This window comes from Anabrus simplex, chromosome 5 (genome assembly GCF_040414725.1).
Source record: "Anabrus simplex isolate iqAnaSimp1 chromosome 5, ASM4041472v1, whole genome shotgun sequence".
Classification (NCBI taxonomy): domain Eukaryota; kingdom Metazoa; phylum Arthropoda; class Insecta; order Orthoptera; family Tettigoniidae; genus Anabrus; species Anabrus simplex.
In genome coordinates this window covers 47063922-47086857 of record NC_090269.1, presented here as the reverse complement: position 1 = coordinate 47086857, position 22936 = coordinate 47063922, and the positions used below count along the sequence as shown (strand labels likewise).

The 22936-nt window shown below is 39.4% G+C and overlaps 1 protein-coding gene across 4 annotated transcripts in view; it reads right to left on the bottom strand.

The window, feature by feature from the left end:
- YME1L (ATP-dependent zinc metalloprotease YME1L) overlaps positions 1-22936 on the bottom strand; it is a 138254-nt gene that overhangs the window by 90946 nt on the left and 24372 nt on the right. For all 4 annotated transcript variants that reach the window (XR_010860163.2, XM_067146883.2, XM_067146881.2 and 1 more), the window contains 3 exons: positions 21172-21463; positions 18768-18959; positions 8908-9087 (listed from right to left, as the gene is read on the bottom strand). Coding sequence is in view for 3 of the 4 variants with exons in the window: in XM_067146883.2 (XP_067002984.1) it covers positions 8908-9087; positions 18768-18959; positions 21172-21463 (664 nt within the window). In the remaining variant the exon portion in view is untranslated. The remainder of the gene's footprint in view (positions 1-8907; positions 9088-18767; positions 18960-21171; positions 21464-22936) is intronic.

The following is a 22936-nucleotide window of genomic DNA, read 5'->3' as shown; positions in this document are numbered from 1 at the left end:
TGATATCTAAGAAATTAAAAACCACATCTGAGACTCCAGTTTCACTATTGCTGCAAGGAGAGTGTATCGGAGTTATTATGCCGATCGGGAAAACATTATAATACAGTCACTTAAAACGTCTACGGTAGCTACCTCTGTTTTTTTCACCTTGAATAAATCTAACTGGAACAGGTACAGTTATTTACAGTAATCGTTATCTGACGACAGTCTCATGTAAATTAGAAGACTTTGTTTTAATAACCTAAAAAAGAACAATGTAACTTATTTATCAGTAAAGGTTTTCGTGCTGTATTACGAACTTACGGCGCGAAATTTAACTTTGAGTTCACCCATGTTTTAGGCCTTGGTACTTTCCATTAATGATTTTTTTTTTTTGGTCGATAAACAGGTGAGAAATGTGGCTTGCATGATAGGCATAATTACTGGTGCAGTTCACATGAACCTACCTGTGGTATTATAGTTAGGAAATATAGCTGAAAACACGTAAATAAGCATACGTTGTAACACGTCCAGTCATATAAGTAAGCTAATCACAACGCACAAATACAAAAATGATACCAAAATACATTAAATCCCAGAAGATGTAATGAAACACTCTTGCACTCACAAAAATAAAGTGTCACATCGCACACATATAGGTTACGCACTGCACACACAATACTTAAATTGTCATTTCTTCAGTCACAGAATACAGTAGTCACTTTGTAGTGAAAAAGTCTTTAATCGTCAGTTGTTTTTTGTTTTGTCGTGCCTTAACACGGTACAGTGCTCCCTCAATATTTAAAACTTTCTGTAGTTCGCTGCTGTCTGTGTCATACGCAGTAATATAGTCGCGAATTTTGTCAAAGGCAGCTAATGCTTCTGCAAACGTTGGCAGGGGTTCAATTTCATCTTCGTCTTCCCCCTCGCTCGCGATCTCATGCACGGCGTTTGCACTGGCTGTGGCAGTAGCATCATCACACAGCTGTTCTATGCTCTTTACACCACAAGTGGCGAGCTCACTATCGACTGTAGCGTACGTCTCGAAGTTAACATCTCTCGGCGCGAGCTTCTCCCAGTCCTCACTGAAAAGTTGTTCTTCGCTGCCGGTGTTGGTGTCGTTCGTGTCTCTGCTTTCGCCAAAGCCACATTTATGAAAACAATTTTGAATGGTGGAGGGCGAAACGTGGAACCATGCTGACACTACAAAGTGGATTGCCTGTAGAATACTGAACTTCGTCCTCACTTCTTTCCCGGCGTCCTACATACACACATCCCTTTCCACCAGCTGCTTGCGGTAATACCCTTTAAAGCACTTTATCACACCCATATCCAGAGGCTGAAGGACACTGGTACAGTTCGGGGGATAGAAAGTAACTTTCACATTTCGTAAGAAAGAAAGTTCCTGCAGGTGGGCGGCACAGTTATCTACAAACAAAACTATTTTTTTCGCTTGAGCACCCATAAAGCATCCAGTCCGTGAAGAAAATCCAAAAAAATGTCTGTGGTCATCCAAGCTTTACCGTTCACGTAGTATCGCACTGGTAACTTCTTCACGTTCTTAAAGCATCTCGGTTTCGCTGCTTTGCCTATAACGATAGGGATACGTTTGTCTGATCCGTCACTGTTACAGCACAACAAAACAGTTATGCGGTCCTTCGCATTTTTGCCTCCATGACAAGATTCTCCTTTAAGAGCCAGCGTGCGATCCGGTAAACAGTTGAAAAATAGGCCGGTTTCATCCGCGTTATAGCTGATGTTCTTCGGTTCATATCCTTCAAGCAGCTCTGGGAGATTCTTCCCCCAATCTTCCACAGCCGAACGTCAACTGCAGCACTCTCACTGGCGAGCTTTTTATACACCAGCCCGTGACGCTCCTTAAACCGGGAAATCCATCCATTCGAAGCAGAAAAATTTTTGATACCCATTCTTGCAGCGATGCTTCGAGCTTTTACGCGCAAAATGTTACCATCCACAGGAATTCTCGACGCCCGAGCTTGCTGATACCAAGAAAAGAGAACTGCTTCCATTTCAGAATATCTCGATTCCTTCCCCGTTTTTCTATTCTTTGCGGAGGATCCACATTTTTTTACTTGTTCACGTATCTCTCGTTTTTCCCCTATTATTGCATTCAGTGTCGAAGCAGGTAAGCCTAAACGTTTCGCGATGTCAACTTTTTTTCTGTTGGATTTCTTTCAACTTCCTCTATAATCTGAAGTTTTTCTTGCAGGGTTTTTACATGCTTTACAGGTCGCGCCATTTCAATACTGTACTGTGTAAGCAAACCGAAACTCGACTGCGTAAATTGTTGGTTTTCACCAGCTAGTAACACAGCCAACTGAACGAAACATTCAACAGAAAGGTCTTAACAAAGCGCAAGTTGGCAGAGGCCTTCATTGTTAGCCTGGTACAGAATGTTCCGTAAGTATCATTGCGCAAGATATCCGACGAAATTAAAATACGCTAGACTTGCAAATTCGATTCCTGCCGTCCATTCTCGAAATCTTGAAAAACGCTTGATCGAGGATTTAGCGTTGATGGGACTGAAATTTCTGGACGGTTGATGTGGGAAATCGTTTCTTCGAGGAACGGATAACGCAGGATTTTTAATACAGGTTTTAAATGGGATGCTCGCGGGACCACGTAATTTGAACGAATATTACGGGAAAACGTAGTTTCGGGGAACGGATAATCGAGGTTTCATTGTAATTCCTAGTTTCAGCAGGCTAAAATGGAATAAAAATGTAAAACTTCCTCCAAGAAGAGGGGGGGGGGAGGGACCACTGCCCCACCCCTTCGCCCCCCTAATCACCGCTACTGTATGCGAGGATCGCAGAGGAACAGAATGGGTGATAACTGGGCAATTTCCTACCATCAAAGAAATAAACTGAAAAATAACATTTTATCATTAAGAAATTCACAGAATATTACAGTTCTTTTAATCTTTACTGCAAACTTACCTTAAAATACAATATTATGATAAATGAGACACGCATAATCTAATTAAACAAATCATCACATAATCACGTACGGGATTCAATTAATATGGAATAATCTAACAACTGCAGACCTGGCAGTCATCGAAAGAGTGAAAGCAAGCTTCCTCAAAAGCACTCTGTGCGTGTCAAAATTCACACAAACGAGGCTGGTATATGAACTGGCAAAGGAGTCTTTCTATATAGAGGATATCAAATCCAAACTAGGACTTCCATACACGACTGCATCAGAGAAACATATAAAAGAGAGATATGAAAAGAGATCAAGTATTTGGGAAGATTTTTACAGCACTGAAGCCATGATGAACAGAGCTTGGACGATGGCAAACTATGAGCTCAGGCATATGGTAACCCGTTATGCGGTCAATGGCCTCCGTCATAAAATATGCGTGATCAAGTCATTCCATACGCCAGGTGATAAGTGTAAATGTGAACTTTGCAACAAAACATGTACAAGATACCATATTATTAAATGGAATATGAAGATAAACAGCTGATTTATGCTATGACGTAGTATATTTACTGATATGTCGTCACTTGTAAAACTTGTAACAATTCACTGGTAATAAACAAGAGACTTTCATTCCTTTGTGGAACAGAAATGTACAACTCCGTACATTACAAGAACCCACACTAGTAACTTGTAATGTACAAGACCATACTTTTGTGGAATAGGCCCCTGGTGGCCTGTGAGTGTCACCAAAACTTACTGATCAAAAGGTTCAAAATATCAGGTCCTTGTAAAAACGTTAAATAGGGGTTCTACTGTGTTATGATTTTCAAACTTCAGGCTAAATTTAGGTTGGGTTAGAAGTTTATGGCCGGATGCCCTTAAAATTGCCATGTGCTGGTCCTAGTGAAAATGCCATGAGAAGATGCCAGGACATGAACCAGAGGTACTTGGATTGATAATAAAAAATAAAAGGCTAAACCAGTGCACCAATGCAGAAGATGTTAGCTTTCTAAAAACTGAATGTTTTAACACTGGTTAGTTTCTTTAGTGTTCTGAGACTTGTAGAGATAAAAACTCATTCAGTAATTTAAAAAAAATCTACAAAATTCTTAGTTTTTGTAAAACACTGTTCAGAGCTTTCAGAACTTTACTGAGATTACATTCTACAACGTGTAGAAATTTTATGAACTAGTCATATACAGTGAACTGTTAAGACCTTTCTGCAGGGGACAAGGAAAATGAAAGTATTAAGCGAGTAAATGTACTACTGAATATACAAATAAAAACTATTCAACAGGGATATGGAAACATTAGATATGATTAATCCGAACTGGTCACACACTTAGAAAATGAATTGGAGGTTATACATGGCCACGTGCGACTGCAACAGAATGATTTTGGCCCCCATTTTGAACTGAACTAAACTTCGACCAACCAAGATCGATTTGGATGATCGAGTTGAAACTGAAAGGTGTGAGTTTCAACTCTGCGTGTTTAAAGATGAAGATGCCAGTAAACTTGCTGACAAACTTTAATTTTGTCTTCATTAGTACAGAATTTCACGACTTTTTCCGTATTCATTATCAGGCTCTCACAAGACAAATATGCACCACACTGATCAACTTCACACAATTACGTTCCAGATGCAGGCTATTGTGCAACAAATATTTGCTAACCGTTACTGTACAAGTAAACACGAAATACATTTCTAACCTCTCAATGAAATGCGAAATACAAGCACAAACAGTTTCATTGTGTTATTTTGCAGCTTCACTGCTAAGCAAAACTGAGGATTCCTGAGGCTAATGTCTTGCTCCCCAAAGGTGCAATTTATGCTGTGAAGTTCAAGAATTCAAGGCCTTTTCCAGTTATCATGCAACTGCGGCAAGGGCTCTTACCTGAGTTGGAAATCATGTTTTTTCCACAACGGATGACAAATAACATTTCCAGGGCTAGGAAAAATGCGATCGTACTAACCGGTAATAGCGAAAATTCGTGACATGATAAGCAAGGTATTTTTAATATAGAGTTAATACAACGAGAATTGAGACTTCAAATTTACTACGTGCTAAGGTGTTAGAGATAAGGCAATATATTTCCAGATTTTTAAAAGTAACGATGGAATAATGGCGAGAGGCGAAGAGAGGTATACCCTCTTATAGATTCAACAGATAATTTGGAAAATAAGGATGAAGAATACTGAAGCAAAACATGAGTCAATACATCAGTAACAATTTTAACTTCCTTACAGATAATAAAAATGTAACTGGGTAAAGTAAAATCTTCTTTGATCATAATCTTGCATTTTATTGTGAATATTAGCTGTTTTAATATTAATACCAAACAAAAATAAAAATAAGCTAATGAATGTCACACCAGGTGGCATTAATTGTACTGTTCTGTGTACTTGTTTGTTTTATGTAGGAATTTCAGGCCCGGTTTCATCAACGAATGTTAAGTGTTAACTCTGCTGTTAAGGAGACTTAACACATAATTTAACAAAATCAAGGATTGCTAACTCTAACAAATTGTTAATACTTGTGTTAAATTAACCTGGCAGCAGCCCTGTGTTAAACCTCTTAACAACTGCTAAAATTTTAAAATGGAGGCATGTAGAAGACATAAGTTTTAAGCTTTACTGCTGTACGAAGACCATTTATAAACTGAAGAAGGCAAAGGACGACCCGTACTAAGAAATAATTACTTTCTAGAGTTGTCAGAAGATATATTTCTAATTACCAAAGCAATAATGAACAAGATACTAGACAATATTGAAAATAGGTTAGAGTTTTCAACAGTGAGGACAAATATCATGAGGCAGGATCCGCTTTGGACCATATGGAGGTGATAGAACACTAAAATGCGAACACATTTTACTCAAACTTGTCAGGTCTGCAACCTAATAATTTCCGAAAAATTTATGAATTCCCCGATTCTAATGCAACCCCTATATATGTGAAGAGTTGTAACCTCGTCAAGTGGAGCAGTGGCCGAGTGGTCATCATACTTGTCTCCGAACCGCGACGACTTGAGTTAGAGTCCCGCCGTAGACATACTTTTTTAATACAAATTAAATCATTGTTTCAGGGAATGTGAAGGTAAAATGCGAATAAAATGAATAATCAAACTTCAGTGGAACTTTTTCCTACCTCAAATTAATATATATGGAAAGAGATCCAGCAGTAACCATGAGAACGTTCAGGCGTATATTAATTTCAGGTAGAAAATAAACTGAACTGCAATTTGCGTAATAATTTTGTTCCAATTTTTGTCTTGATGTTCCCTCAAATATTAATTTAATCGTCTTCTTCTTTATCTGTTTACCCTCCAGGGTCGGTTTTCCCTCAGACTCAGCGAGGGATACCACCTCTACCGCCTTAAGGGCAGTGTTCCGGAGCTTCAGACTCTGGGTCGGGGATACAACTGGGGAAGATGACCAGTACCTCGTACTGCTATGCTGCACAGGGGCCTTGCTGGGAGATTGGAAGGGATAGACAAGGATGAGGGAAGGCCTAAAGTTAGGAGGAGAAGTGGGAAACCACGGAAACCACTTCCAGGATGGCTGAGGTGGGAATCGAACCCACCTCTAATCAGTTGACCTCCCGAGGCTGAGTGGACCTCTGTTCCAGCCCTCGAACCTCTTTTCAAATTTCGTGGCAGAGTTGGGAATCAACCCCGGGCCTCCAGGGGTGGGAGCTAATCATACTAACCACTACACCACAGAGGCGGACATATTAATTTATTTTGTGCAAAAATCATAGCTGCGACGAGACTCGAATTCACATCTAGGAGGTTCGCAGACAAGTACGGTGACCACTTGGCGACCACTGTGATGTAACTCTCAGGTATATATGCCTTGCATCGGAATCGAGGATTCATAAATTTTTCAGAAGTTATTAGGTTGCGGATTTGACATGTTTAAGTAAAATTTGTTCACCTTTTAGTGTTCTACCACCTCCACTTTGTCTGAAGCGGATTCTGTGTAATGGCATCTGACCTCATTTTTGTTCGAAAACGAAAGCGTGTTGACTTAAACCCTTATACACAAGTTACCGTTGATCACAGGGTCTGGCCTCTACTTGTTAGATATTATGCTTGAGACACTTTTCATGTAATTGTAGGCAACTATCTTCATGAGTGCAAGAATTCCTGCTGCCACTGCAGTATTAACAAGGAATTACATTATTTTCCCCGCAATAAAATAATGCCTGAAAACCATTCAGAATACATCAATTATCACATTTTCCCAGTGATAAGAATATAAGAATAGGCTATATCGAATGTTGTGATATAACATTCCGTTCTTTCATTTTTTAAGCACATTCCCATAATTTTAAATTAAAATTAAATGAAATAAAAACCTTGCATTCATCATAACGCTGTTGTTCCTCTTACTTAACATGTTTACGTCTTACTGGTCTCCGCTAACCATAATTTATAATAATGTCAACCATGCGTCTGTGTGACAAAATACTATTTCAACACACCACAAGGAGCGCTTTATGTAAAGAAACAAAAGACGCTCACTGCCAAACGCGTTCAGAAATCTCACTAAAATGCGTTAATTTGTCTTTTAACAATTGTTTAGCAACAAATGTTGGAAATGTGTTCGTGAAACAGGGCACTTTTAAACAAATTGTTAAATTAATAACAACTGTTAGTTAACATTTGTTAAGTAAAATTTAACATACAGTTGAAGAAACCGGGCCTTAATATTCCTAATTTAAGTGAACCTCCTTTAAGGGATGTATCTTAAATACCCTTGTGATAATGATATACAGTATATGAATAATCATCAAATATAATTTTTTTTGTGTATGTCAGGAGCACTGTACCAACCTTGATGCAAATAAAACCCGTACTCCAACTTTTCGCAACCAAATTAAAATAAAAAATTTAAATTTTTAAAATAATTTTTTAAGGACAGTTAGGAACGGGTTAAGAGAAGTGTCCTTATGACCCAAACATCCTGTTCGAGTGTTTCATTTAACACAGCAACATCGCACAGCTCGCCTTCTGTTTGCCCGTACCCACGTCAACTGGCAACTTTGCTAATGGAGAACCGTGTTTTTCACAGACGAGTCCAGATTTCCCCTGACACAGCGTGATGGACGTCAACGCGCACGGAGATGCCGTGGTGAGCAGTACATGCCAAATGTTGTCTAGGGAGACGACTGATTCGGACAAGATTCTGTGATGCTGTGGGGTGGTATCAGTATTGATGGCCACACGGATCTTGTCGTCGTCCGTGGTAATCTTAACGCTACGGGGTACATCGAGCAGATACTGCTACAGCATGTGTTGGTTGCTGCATACGGTGTTGGCCCTGAATTCGTACTCGTGCACGACAATGCCAGGGCTCATATAGAGCGCATCACCAGAGAGCTGTCTTGTGAGAACTGGACATTCAAGAGATGGAATGGCCAGCAGAGAGTCCCGACCTTAATCCCATCGAGCATGTGTGGGATAGGCTTGACAGAAATGTTCGTGGGCGTCCTGTTCCACCACAGACTTTCCAAGACCTTGAACAGGCTCTCATTGAAGAATGGGACCTGATACCGCAACGTGACCTCCATCGACTTATATGGAGCATGCCACGTAGGTGCTCGTGAAGGACATACAACATACTGAAGCTCTCCAACTGTGATAAAAATCCACCCTGGAGAACTGTTATCACTTTGTTTTCGCCCCTATTTGGACATTTCCTTGTATGTTCTGAAAATGAACGCGAATCCATCGATGTTCTTTTGTATACTTCAACGGTAAAGAATAAAGGTTTAGTTGGTAATATACATGGATGTGAGGTATTGTTTTGTCGAGCATGGCATATGTTCAAAAACGTGTTCCCCTAATTTTTTTGAACCATGTATATTGTACTGTAGTATTTGCAGTTTTCGTATCTTGCTTGATTTTCTTTCCTTGTTTTATGGACAGTGTAACCGTAGTTCTCTTGTGTTCTAAATACAGATGGTAACTCACCCATAAAGGAGACAAAGATTGCTAGAAAGATGATTATAGTTAACATTTGCTGTATAATCTTCAACCACTTCATGGTGCGTCCAGGGGCTCGCTGGCCGTTCCCAGCAAGGTATCCCTCGGCAAAAGCTACTTTCAACCGAGCCTGCTCCTCAGTTGAAAGACTTTCATCAGTAATCATTCCTGTAAAACAGAAAAACAGTCAAATTATTTCAAAGTTCAGATGATGGGGACTGTATAATTATGAGGCCAAATATCATTCACTAACCCCACACCACGTTCCCTTAATGTCAGTAACAAATGCAGTATCTTTATGAAAATTGAATTCAATAATTAACACATTCACGCCCATCATCTGAGTGGCTATTTAAAGGGCTGGCCCAGCTATTCCAGCTGTTAGTGGCAGAGCAAACAACAACGAATTCTTTTCACAATAAGTTCTAAACAGAACAAGCTATGGAAACAAAATTTTCCACATACCTCAATGAAGTCCTCTAGTACCTCTGTAGGGTGTGGTAGGTAATGTCACACTTTCCTGGGTGAATGGGAACACTAAACATTCCAAAAAATAGCGTGTTTCACTAATAATTTTATTTTTGAAGCAGGGGAACTTGTCTATATTTGATGGTGGAAACTTTAAGAGAATATACTCTTTTATCTTCGCATCTAACCTAAATGATTGATCCTTGGCCGGTGCCCTTTTTGGCGGCAAAATTGCAGGACGTTGACTTGGAGCTAATGACGTAGATGGAGCTGAGATTTCGGAGAGAGGTGACTGTACTTGTATGTCGGGTTCACTTTTTACCCCGTTTGAGAATTGCCTGGTGTTCCTTTAGGTCTTTTGGTACACCCCTATTCGACCGTATTGTTTCACATACGGCAGTGTTCTGTTCCCGTAATTGTTTCACGGGTCAAACGCTATTTGTAATAATTGTCCATATAGACTGTATACCCCTGGCCAAGATAATTTTCAAGCAGCTAAAAAACTGTGCTTTGTAAATTCGCATCACTTGCATAATTTATATTGTCCCAACACGCCATGGTTATACTTCAGAACGCGACTATACACACGCTTGTGCTATCACAAATCAACTACGCAGCTAGTTGTGCGAGCGCTGGGCTACCTTCAGAAACAAAACAAAGAAAATGCATTGGGAGGGAAAATCGCTGTGGCCATGTGGTTTTCGGTGAGTAGAAACATTCATAAGGGTATTACTTTCATCTCTCTCGCACATATTTGTGACCAAAATAGATCCCAGCTGCGTAGGAATGGCTCGAGTTCAAGGTTGCGCTTATCCGGGCTAACTCGGATGCGGTCCACAGCATGGTGACGCGCTATAGGCAATAACTCGGATACGGGCGTGAATGTGTTAACAGAGATAAGGTCCATAATAGTATGACATTTTTCCACATCGTGCTGAAGTAAAAATTACACCGTGAATAAATCATCATACCTTTTAATGGCCATGAAGCAACAATCACTCAGTAAAGAAACATCTGCAGTAGTAGATGAATAAAAACATGCACTTCCAAGGTTCAACTGTAAGCTTCAGCAAATGAACTACAGTAAGTACCTCTATGTTTTCCTATTTTATAGCACACTCATCTCTTCTATTTGCACACTTCTCTCCTCTAAATCAATAAGTGCTGAGTCTCAGTCTGCTCCTTTTAAGGAGGCACTCTATATACCCTTGAGATAAAAACAAACAAACTGTATTTTATAGACATGATTTAGGTTTTTTGGGCTTATGCCGTATCAAGAAAATAAGGTAAAATTCTTCACGTTTCACAGAGAACCTTGCTCTGAGGAAAACCTCAACTGTTCACGAGGAAGACTTCTCCAAGAATGAAAGTTTGAATTTAGATGTTAGTAATAGAAGTGTAAGTGGTACGTTCATTCGTCACCAGATGGCTCAGCATATGCGGTACAGTGCTAGCATTCAAAGCGGTAGCTGATGGCACCATCAGAATCAGTCTGAAGGGATCACATAACAGGTGCACATAAATTATGAAGATATGACACTGACACAACCACGGAATGAAACATAACGTCTACATTTAAACTTTCATTCTTGGAGAAGCCTTCCTCGTGAACAGTCAAGATTTTCTTCTGAAGACGCAGAGCAAAGTTCTCTGCGAAACGTAACTCATTTTCTTGACACGACATAAGCCCAAAAAGCCTATATCATATCTTTAAGTATGGGCCGTGAAAGCATCAATGGTAACAAACTGTATTTTCCCACATGATAAACTTGACCTTGTCTTGTTTTATGGACATCATTAACAAGTTCATGATAGAATTTAGCAAGACAATGTTCAACATATCATTTATCTAGTCACACCCATCTTATCGCCAATGGTCAATATCTTAAGTCATCCAGACAATCATATACTTTCCTCAACTACATGATTTTATAATCTAAGCCAATTCATACACTAGTACTTCTACAGAGGTAAACCCCAAAGTCTATGTATGATCTCCGTTAATTTACCACATTTTGCACAGGATTGCTGAAGAGATCTCGCAATAATACAGACCATTTCGCTTTCAACACTGGTTGGCATTTCTTTGATGCGAGGTGGCATGATATTAGGCGGATGAAGTCACATCCTAGCTGAAATCCTAAAATCTCACCTTAAGGATACAAACTGACATAAACATTATGGTGGAAGGGTTAAAAAACCGTTGACATTGAAGACAGACAAGAAATTGATTTATCATGGTATAACTAACACACAAGGAGCTTCCATTACTTCAAATGAAGAGTTTCATAGTCAAGTAGGGGTTGTCTATCATACTCCCTCTGATGTCAAAAGTTCTCAACACTGCCACCCTTTGACTTCATTTCTTCTCTATGTAAGCTCAAAAGACAGGCTGTTATATTTTATTCTACAAGTTGCGTTATGCCACGAAACAGGTACGCCTTATGGACCACGAAAGGACGAAGAGTAGGAAGGAAGCAGCCATAGCCTTAATTACGGTACAGCCCCAGCTTTGCCTGCAGCGAAAATGGGAAACTATGGATAATCATCTTTAGGGCTGCTGACAGTGCGGTTCGAACCCACAATCTCCAGAATGACAGGTTGTTATAAGTCAATCAAAGAAACATTCTGCACCAAATTCGTGGATGCTGCTGCAATGTGTTTAATGAAAATCTATTCCTTCAGTCTGGTGATCTCAATGGGCATATAGAATAGGCATTGCCACTGAAGGGTATTAATGTTATAAGATTAGGAATAAAGGTGGATATAGAATCTTGGATTTAACAGATGGAAATGTCCTATCCAGATGCATTAATTGATGAGTCTAGCAACTAGCTTTTATCTCCCAAAATGTGTCAACACTGGAAATCTGTCTGAAATACTTAAAAAGGTTACCATCAGATGGGGTTTACATGCATATCATGGATGATAGAAGGAATAAACATGATATTATTAATGTACAACTGTTATGACAAAGATGGTACTACAAATATGACACATAATACTCAGCAGTTACAGTATGTCCCTCAAGAACTAGATAACACACTAGAACACCTTAAATGTCATACACCAAAATAATTATCAGCTTCGTGGGTGATGGATTCTTGTTGACAAAAAGATAAATATACAGTATATGACATGGATTACCTGGAAAACATATATATTTTCTGTTTGCAAGAACTTTCTAAACAACTCTGTTGATCAATATGGATCCATATGAAATTTATTAGGTGATGGATTGTGTTGAACCTTGTTGCCATGGTGATCCAGCAAGTCAATTTCATTTCCTGAATGAAACGGATTTTTTTTAAAAGTATCTCATTTCCTATAAGTCAAATTTCTACAATTTCTTTATACAGCAAAACCTCAATTATCCATTCTAATTCCTGGGAAGGGGTGAACAGTTAATATAATAATAATAATAATAATAATAATAATAATAATAATAAAAAACAACAGATAATCCGTACTACTAATTTTAATGGACTTTAAAGTACATAAAATACATACCATATAACCTTAAAATGCAGTGCATTAAATCTCTTTAAAACCAAAATGTAGTCAAAGCTACAATACATACTAAATATTCACCTAAATTACCAGCAGACCATAAATAATTAATTTACCTCGTGTCATTTAAGCTGCTTTAAAAAAAATCCATTACTTTTTTTTGCAATCTCCTACAACTTATTTTCTTCTTTATGTTCATTCTACCAGGCGAGTTGGCCGTGCGGTTAGGGCCCCGCAGCTGTAAGCTTGCATCCTGGAGATAGTGGGTTTGAACCCCACTCTTGGCAGCTCTGAAGATGGTTTTCCGTGGTTTCCCATTTTCACACCAGGCAAATGATGGGGCTATACTTTAATTAAGGCCACGCCTATTTCCTTCCTACTCCCAGCCGTTTCCTATCCCATCGTCGCCATAAGACTTATCTGTGTCGGGGTGCAACGTAAAAAAAAAAGTCCATTCTGAGCTTTCTAATTACAAGAATGTCTGAAAAATCCGTATCGTCCTCTTGGTCCAAGAATTCCATTAACGTTTCAGCCAACTCCAGTGCGGTCTGAAGCGATACGCGATTGTTTGTGACGCACTCTTCTTCCCCACCCCCCTCACTTTCACTTGCCACTTTGCAGCTGACTGCCGAGTTCCCGCTCGTGCTTTTATTTACTATTTCGTCATCAGTTAAAAATGTGATGCCCAGGCAATACATCGTCAGTAAGAAGCCACTCCTTGCCGGGCTGAGTGGCTCAGACGGTTAAGGCGCTGGCCTTCTAACCCCAACTTGGCAGGTTCGATCCTGGCTCAGTCCGGTGGTATTTGAAGGTGCTCAAATACGACAGGCCCGTGTCGGTTGATTCACTGGCACGTAAAAGAACTCCTGCGGGACTAAATTCCGGCACCTCGGCGTCTCCGAAGACCTTAAAAAAGTAGTTGGTGGGACGTAAAGCAAATAACATTATTACTATTATTATTAGAAGCCACTCCTCAATGTTACTTTCATCCACTTCTCCAAAATGAATGTTATTTTCAATAGTCTTCAGGATATCTTTGATCATCAATCCCTCATTTTCATCTTCATCAGTGAACCCATGAAAATCGTTGGCAAGCTCTTCGACATCAACATACAATTTTCTCCATGATCGAGTGATGTTCTGAGCGGTTACTAGATCCCATTATTTCTGGGCAAGATAAAGTGCTTCTTTACGATGAGTTTTTTCCAGAACTCAACCATCGATGTTTCTTCGGAAAGTAAGAGGCCTAGCAATTCCCGCTTATAATGCGCCTTAAAGGTTGCGATGATGCTTTGATCCATTGGCTGAATTAATGAAGTTACATTACGTGGCAAATAGGACCAGAAAATGTTTCCATCTTCTGATTTCAACTCTGTATCAACAGGGTGAGAGGGTGCAATATCAAGAAAAAGGACGTAGGCACCGAACAATATTGTCATTGCCAATGAAACTGCATTACTTTATTTTAATGCGAGCCCAAACGATCATATGGTTTTAAAGGAGAAAGTGCCAGCCGGAGAATCGTACAAGTGTGAGGGATGGGGGTCATTGTAGTGCGTTGCAATGCACATGGAAGCGAGAAACTTTATCCCCTCGTCATAGGAAAGATCGATAAGCCACAATGTTATGGGCGTCGGGCACTTTCCATGCCAGTACAAAGCATCTAAAAATGCAAACAGTACAGAAATCCAAAAAGTAATGCATTTGCAGAGGGGAACCAGCATAATTTATCCTCGTCTTTGAATTGTGTGATATTTTTCTTTCGTTGCGTGAGGTTATGTTTGTAAGTTATTTACCCAAGTGCATTATTTGAACATTGTAAATGCACCTTGTTGGATACATGTTGGAAATAGTTTTTTCCCATGGCATATGAAAGGTTTAAACCGTGAATCGAGGTGATTGCACGTATTAATGAGTCTTAGAATACTTTGTGACGCGGCAAGTGTTTACATTTCTGAAGTACAAGAGAAGTGCAATGGCGGGAAATTGTACAAGGATAGTCATAGGAAAGTTCGATTTTAAGGACATCGGGCACTTTCTGTGTAAATACAAGGAATCTAAAATGCTTACAGTATAGTAATTTAATAAATAAAATTCTTGCACATGGGAGCCAGCATAGATTTCTCGTCTTTGAATCGTGCTTTTTTTTTTTCTTTCTTTCTTTCGTTGCGTGAGATTATGTTTGCCAGTGAGATATCCCAGTGCATTATTTGAATACTGTAAATTCATCTTCTTGGATACATTTTGGAAACAGTTCTTTTTTCATTGCATTTGAAAGGTATAAACTGTGAATCAAGCTTAACTGCATGCAGTAACGGGCCTTAGAATATTTTGTAACGCAGCGAGGGTTGGTACTTCTGAATTGCGAATTTTCGGTTAATTCGACATCACGTAATTCGAAGTCCAATTTTTGAGTCCCAACGACTTCGAATTAACGAGGTTTTACTGTATAATCCTTTTCACTCAAGTTAGAACTTAGATAGTATTCAGTTTGACTTAGAGCTGTAAGATTCTCAAATAAATAAAAAGTCTTGTCATAAATGAAATGGTATACAAAGGTCGAACCACTTACAGAGTTTCTCTGTAAATATGACAGTCACAATTAGAATGACACTTAATTATTATACTCTGAGTAAAAATAATTCAATATTTTATTACCAGACTATCCCCTTAAGGTACAGGCCCGGCATTTGTTTGGTGTGAAAACAAGAAACCACAGAGAGCCATCTTCATGGCTGCCGATGTCCCAAATGCAAGCACACAAATTGAATGGCCAGCTTACTCTGTGTTTTTAAATATTAACTTACCAATACAATGATTAGTTCACTTTGGCAGTTAAGCTTTCATATTCAGTTTTGCTATAATAGGGAACATGCATGATCCGGGGTTTTAATTAAAAATATGCTAATCTGATTCAAAATTTCGTGCAGAATTCAAAAATGTGATCAGAATGTACAAATAATAACTCCAAACATGATAAAAATCTACGAAAATGTCACGTCACGCAAGTACGCGATCTCATTGGTCTGACGTCATCGTACAGGTTGACTGAATTAGCAGACGAAATAACGCATAGTGCGCTGTGAGAAGCAGGATACACTTCGCGTATTTCTACTTTACGTTAGTGTCTAGTATGATTAAATTCGAGGTCTATACATCGGATAATAATCTGAGTGGTATATTTTAGACTTAAAATGAATCCTGCGCAGACAGTGAGGCAGAAAACTTATAAATGGTGTAGAGTTCCGATGTGCAATAGCACATCGCATACCATACCAAACAAATTTTTTATACATGTTCCAAAGACGCTAAAACTAGGGAGAAATGGATTTTGGCGAGCCGGAAAAATGCTGGTGATATATCGGAAAAGTCTACAGTTTATTCTTTTGAAGATTTTAACGTAAGATGAATTTGTTTGAATTTTCAAATCATTTTTCCATGTCAGCTGTTCTAGTGGTAAAACTTTAAATTTTAATGTATGATGCTTTATTTAAATGCTTCAATTACATCTTGGAATATGAAAGTAATAAACAGTGCATTAAATAATGCTGATTATTAAAGTATTCTCCAAACCTAACCTATGTTTTGGGTGATCCATGTCAAGATAATAAATCAAAGGGGTTATGAACCATTTTGACAGCTCTAATTCTACCAATATATCTTGGCATGGGACAGTTATGTATGTCTTTATTGAAGAGCTTAATTGGTAAAGAAATTTAGGCTATATCTAAATAGTCTATAATGTAACAAAGAATAGGCGTGTACATCACGAAAGGAAACAACGTGAATTTAACAAATGTATAACTCTACACAAAACCAATGCTTGTTTGTTGGGGTCTTATAAGTTAACAATGCTCAATTATAATAATTATCATAATATTAATGAAATAAATAACATAATTGCACACAGGTGAAAATAGTGATGTAGGTGTTTAAAATATTATCCAACTTAGCCTAAGTTTTCGGTTATACAAGCCAAGTCAATAAACCGAAGGGTAAAAATACCGCGCGAGTTGGCCGTGCGGTTAGGAGCGCGCAGCTGTGAGCTCGCATCCGGGAGATAGAAGGTTTTGAACCCCACTGCTGGCAGCCCTGAAGATGGTTTTCCGTGGTTTCCCATTTTCACACCAGGCAAATGCTGAGGCTGTACCTAAGGCCACGGCTGCTTTGTTCCCATTCCTAGGCCTTTCCTGTCCCATCGTCGCCATAAGACCTATATGTGACGGTGTGACGTAAAGCAAACAGCAAAAACAAAAAAAAAGTAAAAGTCACAGCACCCAAAGACATTCCTGTATTGAGCGACTAAAATGTCACCAGGACACTTTTCTTTCCTGATATGCTCAGCTTGTTAAAAGCCAAATGTATTTAATGTTATTGGCTTCACGCCCCGCTAACTACTTCTACGATTTTCGGAGACGCCGATGTGCAGGAATTTAGTCCTGCAGGAGTTCTTTTACGTGCCAGTAAATCTACCGACACGAGGCTGACGTATTTGAGCACCTTCAACTACCACCGGACTGAACCAGGATCGAACCTGCCAAGTTGGGGTCAGAAGGCCAGCACCTCAACCGTCTGAAGCACTCAGCCCAACTTGTGAAAACTAGATGAAGTCATATTTATCTTTATCATGTTTAACTTTTTCCCTCCACCAAGATATTTAATTCTCTTTCATGGGCCCCGGAAGTGGGTAGGCCAGTTGCCCCAACCATAAATATATATTTTTTTAGAAATGATAGGTTATAGACCTACAGTACTATGATCTTTCTTTCTTTCTTTCTTTCTTAATCAGTTTATCCTTCAGGGTCGGTTTTCTCTCGGACTCAGCGAGGGATTTCACCTCTACCACTTCAAGGGCAGTGTCCTGGAACGTGAGACTTTGAGTATGGTGATGAAACTGGTGAGGAGGGCCATTACCTCGCCCAGGCGGCCTCACCTGTTATGCTCAACAGGGGCCTTGTTGGAGGATGGGAGGATCGGAAGGGATAGACAAGGAAGAGGGAAGGAAACGGCCGTGGCCTTAGGTGCCTGGAAGAGAAGTAGGAAAATACGAAAAACCACTTCGAGGATGGCTGAGGTGGGATTCGAAACCCTTCTACTCAGTTGACCTCCCGAGGCTGAGTAGACCCCGTTCCAGCCCTCGTACTATTTGTTTTCAACTTTCATGGCAGAGCCGGGAATCGAAACCGGGCCTCCGGAAGTGGCACACATTAACCACTACACCACAGGAGCGGACTAGTACTATAATGCTACCTATATCTTTATGTTAGTGCTGAAATCCGATTTCTTACTTTACTAATGCTGAAAGCCCGAAAATGTAATGTTATTCTTTAATAGGGGAATCAGTCCAGAAGGAAATATTGAAAGTGATGTGATATCTATCCAGGTTCGTTGTTATCCTAATACTATGGGTTACAGTACATTGCACATATATAAAAGACGCCACTTACAAACTTGCTTGTTATCCGCTAATTTCTGCGGCCACAAAAGTCACATTTTTCAAGAATGATGACATCTACACATGGTAGATTGACTGTGCTGTTTTGAACCTTTCTTCTGTCATTTCGAAGTTATTCGCGATCATGAATAATAAACGATCGGCTTTTAGCAACGGCTGATGCACAACGGCTGGTAGAGCTCCATGCGGTACTGGATCGTGACGTCACAGCGCGCCGCTTACGTCAGAGGCCGTTTCACTCGCCTTGCGGAAAGGCACTATTAAATATTTTTTTAATGGTAGAAAACAAGGCAACATACCACAATGTAATACGTTTACGTACTATTTCATTGGTGTACTTTTCAAAAAAAATATTTTTGAAAATGATGCATGTTCCGAATTCTAACACAGAGGTAAGTTCAAAATCTTTCCTCACCCTTCAGTTTCTCGGTCTCTACGTCTCCAACTTTCTCCACAGGAGAAGCAACTGCCACATCTCTTGACCCATTGACCTTTTTTTCCTGTAGCGCAGAACTCAACAAGTTCTTCAGCCGAGTTGTAAGGCTGGGATGGCGTACCTGATTGGTTTCAATACATCGACGTGTCTTGAAGCCACGGACCTGCACATCTGGAAGAGAATAAACACCTTCATAACAGGAGGAAACAAGAACAAACCAACAAAATTTTGAATTTTAATACAAAAAACATGACTGTAAAAACCCACGTGTAATTGCGCTCTTTAAGGCACCCACCTAACCATCAATTTTCCTTGCAGATACAGTACTCAGGGTCCTCATCCAATTAACAGTTAAGAGGGTAGATATAAAATGCATATTCACAAATAATCCTTGCACCCTAATTTTAGGAAGGGGAATTTTGAAAAAGTTACTTTTTTGTAGGCCTATCTGTATAGCTTTGTTAAATATTTAAACTGAAAACTGACTATACTGTTATATGTAAACAGTATTATAAGTATAAAATATGAAGTAAGTCATTATGTCTTAAACTAAATCAAGATAATCCAATTTTTCATATATCCTATTATAGGGTGCTTAAAAAATATTTTGTATATTCTGGTTTAATGTACTTCTTATTTTGCTAGTACATACCAGTGGCGGCAATTGGGGAGGACAAGGGGGGACAGTCGCCCCCCCCCCCAATTTATGGAGAAAACATTACATTTTTATTCCTTTTTAGCCACCTGAAACTAGCAGTTATAGGAATCATTAGAAGAAAAAAAAAAAAAAGGCAATTTGTACAAGCCCTGTTTTCTCATCAGCTAATTGGTTCCTTTGTTTTCCCTAATTATTAACAAACCTACAAATTTTTGTTGTTTGTAAATTGTTTTGCAATCCCCCCCCCCCACTTATAATTGCTAATCACCACGACTGGTACGTATATTGCACATTACACAGGGTATATACAAACAATGGCATAATTTATATTGGAATTATTCCATAATAGGAAAAAACAAAAAACAAACATGCAGTCAGCTATGCAAGAACAACAGAAGCACAATGTTAACAATGTGGGATTTTCAAAACAAAATTATTGTTCATTGCACGGCAGATAAATATTGTGTACAGCTACCTTGGGCCCCGAGGCATGCTTGAACATGAGAGGCACACTGAGCACTAGAGAATCCAACTTAAGGGACAGATTATCCCACTCTTGGATAGCAAGTGACTGAGGCTACTCAATGTTAGCAAGAGGATTAGGAAAGACAACTGCTGTCATCAGATCATGCCATGCATTTTCAACACAATTTATATCCGCAGAATATGCCGATCTCACCCTTTGCTGTATGCCACGTATTTTAAGGAACTGTTTACTCATTCTGGTTGAATGAGCACAAGCATCATCATCATCCACTAGTGTAAAGACCTGTCATACAGTGGCAACAAATCCTGTAATTACAGGCTGGAAGTTATTTCTGTATACCAGGCACGTCATGTTAGCCTCGACAGGAATTACCCACCTCAAAATATGATGGAACCTCTTTGCTGCTGACAGCACTACTGGGCTCGTTCCATCTCTCACCATGTCGTCTCCAGACACTTTAATGATTTTGTTCTACAGGTACAAGCTTATGTTGACATCATCAGAAAAGAGTTTACACTTCCACTGTTCCTGATACCATGGGCCATGAAATGATGTCCACCTCACACAAGCTGCCCTCTGGTGTAGTTAAAGAGGAGCTTTCAGCACAGACATTCTTGGTACCAGTCCTTTGTTGTGCAGCAAATTTCGCTCTGTTGGATCAGACACATTCATGTTGGTGGCCCACCGAACATCCTAGCAAAATGAGGTGGCAGTAGCAATGGGCCTACGATGTGCTAAAAGCAACAAATACTGATCCTCCTTGGGAGATGTTTTGCATGGGCATCCCAAACATTATCAATGAGCAACTTTGGTGTCTCCCTGAACTGTTTCCAAATTCTGGAGATATCAATCTGGTGCTCTCCAACACATGCAGCCATATCCACTTGTTGCCACCCTTCTTGCTATTTGCTTTATGTCGCACCGACACAGATATGTCTTATGGCGACGATGGGATGTGAAAGGCCTAGGAATGGGAAGGAAGCGGCCGTGGCCTTAATTAAGGTACAGCCCGAGCATTTGCCTGGTGAGAAAATGGGAAACCACGGAAAACCATCTTCAGGGCTGCCGACAGTGGGGTTCGAGCCCATTATCTCCCGATTACTCAAAGACTTGTGCGCCATACTGTAAAAGTATTTGAAGTACCATGACACATTATGTGTGAAATCTTTATACCCTAATCTCTTTCTAAGCACTATAATTACCTGCAACAAAAACTCAAATCAAATTTCAAATCTCACCAAATTGGAAAGGTTTTCCAAGCAGGTAGCTGTGGACGATATTCTTGTAGAATTTAGGCGAGACGGCAACAGAGCCAGGGTAGATATCTGACTGCAGCTGCTTGGAGAAACCATTTTTATTATCCACAAATGACTCGGCTGAAGTATATGTAACATGCCAAGAAGGTAATTTTCGTTGTGAAGATCGACTATTCAGCTGGTTCCAAAACAGATAAATGGCAGTTCTATCTGTGTTTCCATGTTTACATCTGGCTAATTCACTTAAAGTTGTGTCTGAAAAATTCCTAACTGCCTGAAAATAAAAACAAAATTTTATCAATAAAGGGAAACATAACTATTTTTCTTTACAGATATTTTGTGCAGTAAATCCACTACTGCTCAATGGAAACAAAATCATTTATTATCATATGCATGTTATTAAGGACATACAAGTTTTAGAATACAAGAAGTCAAAGAAGCTCTCAGCATCAAATAAAAAATTGGTTCAAAATTTGGCAAAGAATGAAATCTTCATCATAAAACAATGAATGGAAGAGTTTGATGAAAAACAGTTTACAATAGACTTCGCTAAGATAATATAATGCATTTTATGAAAAGAATCGGAACATGGTTTTCAGACCTTCATGATGCAAGCTGGATGTGAAATTAATAAAAATAAAAAATGGAAGTGTTTCAGTGCAAAAGGGGACTTTTTATAAGAGCTTTTCCAATAAATTCTACAATTGAGTCGTTTCAGACTGTAGCTTTGTGTTAATTGATGGGAACAGAGTTATTTTTCATGAAATGATATGCATAAGTCAAGAAATCCTGATCGAGTACACCTTCTCAACTTATAAAACATAACTGTTCTCTTCTAATTCTATGATATGCATGTGTTGTACAAAATTGTTAAACTATTAAATCAATAACAATACAGCAGTCCGTGAACAATATCAATGTTCTTGTTGTTTTCTGATTGCAGGTTCTGGTTTTATGGGATAAGTTAGTTTCAATCTCACCAGTGGCCAAATTCAATTTGATTTCAATATTGTCAGTAGAATATTGGGACAGTGCCTTTCTTATAGAGGTTTTGCTAGTTGCTTTTACGTCGCACTGACACAGATAAGTCTTATGGTGATGATGGGAGAGGAAAGGCCTAGGAATTGGAAGGAAGCGGTTGTGGCCTTAATTAAGGTACAAACCCAGCATTTGCTTGGTGTGAAAATGGGAAACCATGGAAAACCATCTTCAGGGCTGCCGACAGTGGGGTTCAAACCCACTATCTCCTGGATGCGAGCTCACAGCTGTGCGCTCCTAACCGCACGGCCAACTCGCCCGGTTTCTTATAGAGGAGCTGCCTAACTGAGGTGGTAAAGGTATTCCCGGTTGACCTGGAAGGATGTAGCTTTGTTTTCTTGTCAGGAAGTCAAAAATTTAAGATATGAGATTTCCACTTTTAAGCAGCACATGGTCACAGGTTCACTCAGCCAGCACTGAAAATCAGTACCAGGTTAATTCCTAGAAGCAAAGGCGACTGAGCATAATGCTAAGAACCCTATCTCACTTAGTGCCAAGGTTACAGAAAGTGGAAGCCTTTACCTTCCACTTTTTCAACATCCCTCATAGCCTGTACCGAGATTGTTTTGCTTTTTTGCATTTCTTATAGGCCAAAATCTCCTCCAGAATGCTAGTCTACCCTGCTTCGTGTGTTCAATAGGCTCCCATTTTGTCATGACTGGTAAAGCTGGCTAGCCCTTTGCCACAGGAATTCGCTTAATCAAATGTA